Source organism: Montipora capricornis, chromosome 10 (genome assembly GCF_036669925.1).
Source record: "Montipora capricornis isolate CH-2021 chromosome 10, ASM3666992v2, whole genome shotgun sequence".
Classification (NCBI taxonomy): Eukaryota; Metazoa; Cnidaria; class Anthozoa; order Scleractinia; family Acroporidae; genus Montipora; species Montipora capricornis.
In genome coordinates, this window is record NC_090892.1 from 43,185,190 (window position 1) to 43,194,384 (window position 9,195).

General features: G+C 40.4%; 1 protein-coding gene across 1 annotated transcript; it reads left to right on the forward strand.

The window, feature by feature from the left end:
• Nucleotides 1–994: 994 nt before the first annotated feature.
• On the forward strand, nucleotides 995–8,312 carry LOC138018555 (forkhead box protein C2-B-like). The gene is made up of 2 exons (XM_068865229.1): nucleotides 995–2,530; nucleotides 7,414–8,312. Exons 1-2 carry the CDS (start codon nucleotides 1,150–1,152, stop codon nucleotides 7,524–7,526), a joined length of 1,494 nt encoding a protein of 497 aa, XP_068721330.1. The 5' UTR covers nucleotides 995–1,149; the 3' UTR covers nucleotides 7,527–8,312.
• The last annotated feature ends 883 nt before the right edge of the window (nucleotides 8,313–9,195 follow it).

Sequence of the window (9,195 nt, forward strand, 5' to 3'; positions counted from 1 at the left end):
CGATAAGGAACTGACAAGCTATCCATAAGTCAATCAACGAGACGTGAGTGCTGACTACAAGTTATGTTAATCTACTATTCATTATCGCTACAGATAAGCCCTTGGACAGTCACGCCTACTGACAGTGCTGTCAAAGAACAGCCGAATCAAATCTCACAGATCCTGAGCTCTCATTGTGTGCTGCGTCAGATAGTCTCATAACTTCTGATTATTTCCAGCCCATATCGAAAGCCGATTTTGTGATGAGTCTATTAAATTCCCGAGTGCCCAATAATCTGCTGTCTGCCCGATTCTCTGTGTTCTTTTTCTGACTTTCTAGTGTGACACTCGCAAAGTCTTGAATTTGTCATCTTTGTTTTCTTTCGCGTCAGTTAACAATTACGGTTAAGTTCTTGTTTTTTCAGGGTTTCCCCCTTAATTTTTTCCCTTTTGGATAAAAATTCAAACGTTCAATTAATGAACCAGAAATCATTTATGGACATTAAAAAGCGATGTACCCCACATGTTTCGGGTATTCACTTCTCTCCTTGTCAGTTTTCCAGATGGTTCTCTATTGTCCCCTTAAGGCACAAACTTAACTAAAACACACAGCGCTAGCCTTTCTTAAAACCGATTTGTAGTGTGGATTGTCGGAAATCATTGTCTGAACTGAACATGCCCGGTCAAAGTACCCTCGCATGATTTTGCGATTCAACAATATACTCCGTTACAAGCAATTAGTACTTTCGTTTCGGGCTGTCGCCTCCGCGCCAATACTTTTTGGCAGCAAACACCTTTCATAAGGTGAACAATTGCCACTTGTTGAAATGGTGTTGACAGCAGAAATGATGCAATTGGTTGGAAAGGTAAAAGCCTCTGAAACGGCATCATCGTCGGGTTAATGGAGTAAGTGACTGTGTGTGGCCCAGAGATAGGAGCGCTCACGGTGATTGGCTAGCGGATAAAATTGCATAACCTGGAAGCTATATTAACTGGTGTAATTTGATCAAGGTGACAAACGAATTTACATCTTATTACAGCGTGTCTATCTAGCGCGTGACTCGCACAAATAGCCAGTTATCAATCAAAGTGCATGCAAGGACGCTTTTATCAAATCATTTACGTCCAGGTTGAAAGCGTGCACCTTCGTAGAGAATTACAGGAGCTGTGATGTCAATGTACCCTTATCCCACTAACTCGGCTGCCGCTAACAACAACATGATTGCGCCTATTTACGGAAATCAAGGCTATGAATTTTATCGAGCCGGTGCGTCCCCTTATTCTTCGGTTCATTTTCCCATGTATCCCGCACACGGACAGTATCAAGCGAGGCAAGATCGCCTTTATCCTCCTATACCGCACGCTCAACGTGTACCACATCAGAGACACGAGATGGTCAAACCGCCGTATTCTTACATTGCGCTGATTGCAATGGCTATACAGAGCGCACCAGAGAAGAAAATAACACTCAGTGGAATATATCAGTTTATCATGGACAGATTTCCGTACTACAGGGAGAATAAGCAAGGCTGGCAAAACTCGATTCGACATAATCTTTCCCTCAATGAGTGCTTCGTGAAAGTGCCAAGGGATGATAAGAAACCTGGTAAAGGAAGCTTCTGGAGTTTGGATCCTGAGAGTTTAAACATGTTCGAGAATGGAAGTTATCTTCGAAGAAGAAAGCGGTTCAGAAAGAAGGACAAGACACTATCGGAGAACAACAATACTGCCGAAAACCAAGACAAAAAAGACCACAGCACTTCCGCCGACACGAAGACAACAAGCTCAGAAAGTCCAACAACAACTTCCGCTCCAAAAGAAAAAGCTAAAGAGGGTGAGAAATCTTCCGCCAGCGCGCAAACCGCACGCTCGGAATCTCGTGAATCGTCAAAAACTGACCTTAGTAAGACGCCCGCAGCAAAGGCAAGCCCACCATCCTGCAAAAGAGAGTGCATGGTTGGTTCTGAGGATAGTGAGATGCCAGCCAGTAGATCACCGGGTGAAATTAGCGAAAATCATGGCTCTTCTACGCCGCCATCATTCCCCACAGTTCCACCATGTACCATATACGAAAACGCATACACGATGAACTACCCGTCTTATCCACAGAACAGTCAGCAAGCCAATGGCAGCTACTCGGGTGCACCGTATGCAGTTTGTCACTCGCCTACCTATGCCAGCACTAACACACCCAGTGGAAGAGGCTATGTTCATAGGTACGAGACTCAGATGGGTTCGGACCATCCTGCCATGGTCTCTGGCCGATACTCACCACATCTGACTCATTACAATCAACAAACCACCCAGAATCCGCATGTTGAAGACCTACCCGTGCACCGCCAACATCACGGGCAATACGCTGGCGAGTACGAACCCACAGCACACAGACCCGGACAATGGTACTCTTCTTCAGGCTATTCAGGCAGCGAGCCACCAGTTACGAGCTCCCATGGCAATTGCTTTCCCAATGTGCGCGAGATGTTTGAGTCCCAGCGACTGATCGCTCCCTCTGGACAAGCCAGTGTACCGGCGGCCATGCAAGGCAGTCAAGGTCAGTTTGGAAGTACTAGTGCCTCTTATCACGCATCTGTGGCGTCGGTGCCTCAGTACGCTCTCTGATCAGTCTTTCAAAACAGTTAAGAATAGTTGTCCTTAACTGATACAGGACACTTTGAGGTTTAAGAACGGAAACCTTTCTTACAAAGCTGTTTAGCTAACTGAGTTGGAATTGAACACTCGGGACAGATGTGTACAGAAAACAGAAATATAATATGCTGGCGAGATGTTATTTCGAAGTGTAATGACGGAGAAAATACTATCAAAAGTTAAAGCTACATGCGTGGCACACTAAGAGCTGGGCTTTTCTCATGTAATATAAAAATTTCTTCTTCACCGCCAAGCAGTTTGACAGTTGATTTGAATACTAGTGAAGTTTGTTTTTAGTGAGGCTTAACGCCAACAACGATTGTTTTCTTTCAACTCGCTCATCACAAGTGTTTCTGTGTCACCCACCGTGCTCGCGGTCGGTATGGGTGAAAGAGCATTCAAACCCCGCTAAAAAGCTCGTCGTCTAACCAGGTTTTAAAAACCGCAATCCTGTGACGAAGAATAACACGCAATTCGTGGTTATCAGTTATCTGTATTTGGTTTTGGCGATAGAAAATTTCGCAAATCCTCTAAAAGACGGTCAAGTGGTCAGTCGGTGCAAGGGTGTGTTGATCTATCTCCTTCCAAAGTAGTTTTCAAATCAGACGTAAACTAGCAGTTATGTTTTTGATTATCATTTCAGATCAAGTGCAGGAAAGACCTCGTAAATAAGCGCTTAGGTGTAAATGCCAATGAAAGATTTTGTTTGGATATTTAATGGCGTAGAGTACTATTTTACAAGCTGATTCCGTCTTGTGTAAAATCCTAAGAATAGGCAAAAGCGATTAGTTAACTTAGGGCAAATTAGACATTGTACATTAGAATGTGCTTCTGTTTTTATCCACACGATTTCCCACAAAACAGCATTCCTGTTCTGCCTGATTTACGCGGATTTTTTTTTACAGAATAAATTGCTCCAAGCGTTGGTTATTTTGTCAGGTTTTTTTCTTCCAAGAGCATGAATTCTTTGGATTAAGTAATCAATCACGCACCAAGTTGTATTTAGACCTGCGCCCTTATCCGTTCCCAAGTTGTTCTTGAGGCCTTAACACCGTAAGTGCTACAAAGGGTTCTTTTAACATTAAAGTCTGAACCAACAGAGAGTATGTTGGCGTGGACAACTGTGAAGGAATCCGAGGGGTTAAATCGTGAGAAATTCCACAAGTCCCCAACAACGGAATTAAAGGCTTATAATTCGCAGTAAGATCTCTTTATTGGTTTCACCTCTTCTGTAATCCTATCGTACTTGTCTTTTCATCGCAACCAAGGAACAGGAACTGAGGGTATTTCTTAATAATTTTTACTCAAAGCGTTCACGCAAGAAACAGGAAAAATTATTGCAATCGTGCTGCGTTCATTGTATGGTGATAATACATGGACGCGTGCCTCAAACCACTCGCTGGAGTCTTGATAAGCCGGTCAATCTTTTCATCAGCATTATCTTGCGGCGAGCCAAGTCATGTAATTGCTTCCTCTTTGAAACCCGGACCTTTTTGGAAAAAATTTCATTATTTAATGTTCCTCTCTTTCTTTCGGCGTTCAATCACCGTGTTGCGCAGGAAATCAGGAATCACTTGTTGAGATTTGATCGTTAACACATGCGATAGGCAACTGTGCCCATTTTACGTCTGTTCTCATTGGTGTTGCAATTTTTACAATCTAAGAAAACCCTTACTGGTCTATACACTGCGTGCAACTGGTTTTTGTGGTTTATTGCTGATGTGAAATAATCTCGCTTGAGGTTTCGACGCTCTGTAGTTGAACTAGTTTACTTTTCCGTTTTGCATCAGTTTAGGTGTAATTGTGAACGGGAAATATTTCAAGGTAGTGAAGTAACTTTAAGGAAAGGTCGCACCGCTTCATTTCTTTTATGTCAGTAAACGGATATGATTTCTCCAATTTGCGATAGGCAAATCCTTTTTTACCCCTTTGAAGGGTGGTTATCAACCTTTTGGGCATTCCATGCCACATTTAATGTGCGCCTTTTGCGTTGATTTGTGCTTGGGTTGGTCCTTAGAACGGGGACAGAGTAAGGAAGACCTTGAAAATTGAACATGAAGAATGACTACAGTGACCGAGCAATTAACAGCTAACAGTCGGTGGAAATATACTTCTTTCTGCTCACGAATTTGGCTTGAGGCTGTTGACAAGACAGATGCAAAATGATTTTTTTTTTGGCAAGGCGTAGAGTTCAATATCTCGTGTCCCTACAGTCATTATAAAGGGTCAAAGCTGGAGTCAGGATGTGTGAACCTTTAAATGCAACCGTCGTGTGGTCGACAAAAAAGAAAGGTGTCTTTCTGTGTGACTTGAAGTCACACAGAAATACATCTGGAAATTGAAGTTGTATGTGTGTTTCAGTGTCCTTTACCAGCAATTGAGACACCTCAGTGAAGGGTTGAAGAAAATAGCATGTTCATGCCACTCCCTGCGCTCACATTCAAATCAATCTTGGTTGTCTGTAAGTTGCTGTAATCCATCGTCGCGACCTAAAATCCCCCAAGACAGTTTTGCTTGTTATTAATTTGTTCGAAACGAGACTCGATATTTAGACAATGAAGCTTAATCCCACAACAGTTCAGCTGGAGTCAGATAAAAGTGGTTTCTCTGAGTTGAATGTTTTCTTGTTATTAATAATTTTTTTCATTTAGTCCGTTCTGTTAAACTTTAGGTTCGGATTATGCAATCCCTACCAATTTAAGACGCCTTCTGGTAAAATGGTAACAAGATCACGCTCGAGTCCTTTATTTTGCATTGGAAGAACAGAAAAGTTTCTGTAGACTGACTCATGAGATAAGCCTTGCCGTCGTTTGCATTTTTATCGGGAACTTCGTATAAGCTGCAATATTAAATAACTAAATAAACGTTTTCGTCTTGATAAAGAAATTTCTGATAAACTTTAATATCATTGAAATTGTTGTTGCACCCCAGTTATCACTAAACATTTTTATTTCCTTCACAACTTAAAATAGTTCAAAACGTTCCCAGCGGCTCAGTTTATACCACATCACCATTTTTCAGCTAGCATGATATAATTTTGTCACGTTTTTTTATTACTTTTATCAAATTAAATAACACGATTTCACTGTCTTGCCTGTATGTGTGCTGAGCCCCTTGTTCCAGTAAATATCGTGATTGGATCTCACTCTGAGCCAGAACGTTTTCAGGGAAGAAGGCAATCTAAGTGATTGCCCGGTTTTCGACGTGTTCACTTTTTCCTCTCAGGAATGCTTGATAGCAAACAGCTTCAAAGAATGAAGCGTGCACCTCGGTGAGAATTTCATATCGCAAGGCTCAAGCGCGGAGGTAACATCAATGGCACAATTCAATTGATTTTCTGAAGGTATAAAACACCATGAGATCTCACTCAGTAAAACGTGTTAGAGCAGTCTTTTCGGAATAAAGGACAGTTTATGTGATTTCCCAGTCATCTCACGAATGTCCGAGTGCGAACAGCATCGAAACATGTAACTCGGATAGATTATCAAGCAATGGAGTAATAACAATTGCATAATTTAACTAATAGATATGCAGATATTAGCAGTGCAATACTATGCATGTTCCATTTAAATGTTGATTCTTTGGGTATTTAAATCAATGGCACGTCTCAAAACAATAATGAAGGTACAGTTCCTGAAGAGCTTATGGGTTTTCAAACAGATCACACTTGAGCTTCACCTGTAAACTAACTTTAATTTATCCAACGGGCACAATGGGATACCTTGCATATGTCTACACCTTGTACATCAAACGGCTTACCTTTGACTGAACGTTATGTTCTCTGTTTCGTATCATTATTTTGAATATTGGCTCTAAATACTTTTAAAATAATTCAAACCCTCAATGTAATAACACCATTGCACAGTCTTCGTTTGGGGAATAGGACGCCCAAGTTGTCAAAAGCCTGGAAAACTTTATCTGGTGGATAAGACTTCCAAATTATAACATATCACCAAACATATATATCCACTGTCCGCTTGGCTGTACTTAGGAATGTGTAAAAACCTCTCCTAGTGTTTTTTGGTGTATTCTTAAACGTTGGAGGTGAAGTTTTCTCGGGATAAATTTATGCAAGTTTTGATCAGTTTATAACTGTGTAATGCCTTAAAATATCAAGGCACACAAGTTCTCTTGCACAAGGCAGTAAATCGTGATATGGACGTCCAAGTGCATGACCTATGTAGTTTGTTGTTCAGTTTACTTTCTTTCTTAGTGATTCCAAGATTTGACACAATTTGTGAAAGTAGCGATTTTTTTTTCATTGTTTGGGAATAAACCGCCAAGCAAATCTAGTCGTTGGAATTCAACCTACCACACACAGAATTCTTAAAATAGGCTATTCAAAACACATTTATCCTTTCCGTTAAGTTATCAAAACTCGTTTTTCTCTTTGTCTTCTGAAAAAGACGCCTATCTATTTACGCATGATTAGATTTACTGAATTTTAGTATATCAGCTTGAAGGAGACCATGTTTACCGATATAAAACGGTTATACCAATCTTTTATTTTTATAAAGTCTGTAAATGTTATAGTTGATAAATTAACGATTTGCCCAGCAAAGTTTGACGAGTCACTGAAGGTAACATTGTTGATACAATAACCAAAACCAAGGACGGTTTAGTGTGTGTGTGTGGCATTTTATTGGTTTTAATATGTACAGAGTTAATTGTAAGGAATCCAACCACATTCTTAACATGTGAGTAGTTTATGGCCTACAAAGAACCTGAAGTCATTCCATTCAGGAATGTAAAAGATCAAAATCAAATACCGTTTTTTTTTCTTTCTAGTTGATGATACTGCAGCCAGTACATTTTATACCCTAACTGGATTCAACATTGCTCCTTCTTTGTTAGCGGAAGTGAAAGATAAAGTCGAAAAATGTGAACGACCTGAAAAGTAGTTGCTATTAAACATATTATTGTAAGTCATGTTTCTTCAACACCAGCCTCTGGTTCTAATCTTTCAGTTCAAAGATGATTTGAAAGCAGTGAAAATCTCATTTTGAAACGTGTTAAGCAAGCTTACCTCGGCGTGTTTTTTCGAACTCTACTGGTTTTGTTAAAGTTAGCTACGCTACGGCGTGCTTGCGTTTTGTGAGGCCCGGTTAAAGGCAGGCCTGTCTTGCTTGAGTATGCAAAGCGTTAGGTTTGATATAACGTTGCACGTGTTAGAGTCATCTGTAAGAAATATGCCGGGCCTTGTTTTCCGTTCGAAAATATTCGGCGTTGTGTTGATACCTTCGTTTTGAAACCCAAAAACAATCATTGCGGGCTTGAATGTAACAGCAAAATATCATGACAGCGTCAAGGCGTAGAAAAAAGAACGCTCAGGATTTGTGCAAAGTTTATTTTTTGAGAAAACATGATTCAAAGTGCTGCAAAAACAGCATAACGAACAATATCTAGTTTAATTAGCGTTTAAATCTCTGTGTCAAACAGGATAAGAGTAGGAAATCTCTAAAGTCGTTTTCTTTCTGAAGAAATTAATGATTCGTTTCACGAAGACTCCGCGGTTTCCTGTACTACTTATGGCATTAAAAGCATCTTAGCATTGTTAAATTGAAGCAACTTCACTGACGAGAGGTTAGGTGAAAACACAATGCCAGGTAGAAGATGCAGAGATCTTTATATTCTATCTGTTCCAGTTGTGATGATCTGTAAAATTATACGTTCCCTTTTTGCATTAATCGGAGTTCATTTACTAGTTGCGTCATCCGCTGTCTTAACATTCAGGAAACACTTCGTCACTCATTTACACAATTTGTTGGCAATTGTGCGCTAAAAATTTTCGTAACCGTTAAATTTCGTGAAATTGTCTTTCTGCCGTTCCAGAAGCCCATGTCAGTCTATCTGTTGACTTAAGCTTTCCTTCGAATATAAAATATCGCACAAAATCAGTTCAAAGCATGTAACGTGTTCTTGTTTCAGTTGTCGTAATTGAACTTATGCGATTACAAACAAATTAAATGACAGCTCGAAACAGCGCCAAGAGAACCGCTAGCAATTAATCTGTCAGGTGAAGGCTGTTAACCTTAGGACTAGAGTACTATGAGAAATTCAGTTCTTGCTTAAACGCGTTCCAGAGCATCCGAGGTAAAATCGATTGCGTAAACTAAAATCTTCATCGCTTTAAAACTAACAGCTTTGTTTAAGTAGACCCCTTGACACGTTCAAGCTTGTGCTTCGTGTTTTTTTCATCTCCGTTTGCAATTTTATTTCGGTAAAATTACCGTTTTATATTAAAGAAAGGAAGCGGCGGATGTTTGAACAATTACTGTACTGCTAGAACTGTTATCTTCGTTTTGTGGGTGGCATTCGCATTAGGTCCAACTAAATGGTTCGGCCTCGGCTGAAGCTAAGATAAGACTGGCGAATTGCGATAGCCGTGTGGTACCTTCATTTGCAGTAGCATGCACAGTAGTAAACCGCTTTCTGTGTTGCATTTGGTTTGGCAAGGAGATTGCCACTCTTCTCCCCCCCTCCCCCCTATTTTTTGAAGAAAATTGAGTAAAACGTCTTGGAAAAGTTTATTACTAAAAATGATGTCTTGGGGCGTTAAGTGTCGCTCTC

Coding starts and splice junctions, on each gene's coding strand:
- LOC138018555 (XM_068865229.1), top strand. CDS start 1,150: ATGTCAATGTACCCTTATCCCACTAACTCGGCTGCCGCTAACAACAAC. Junction 2,531..7,413: donor GGCCATGCAAGGCAGTCAAG/GTCAGTTTGGAA, acceptor TTTTCTTTCTAG/TTGATGATACTGCAGCCAGT.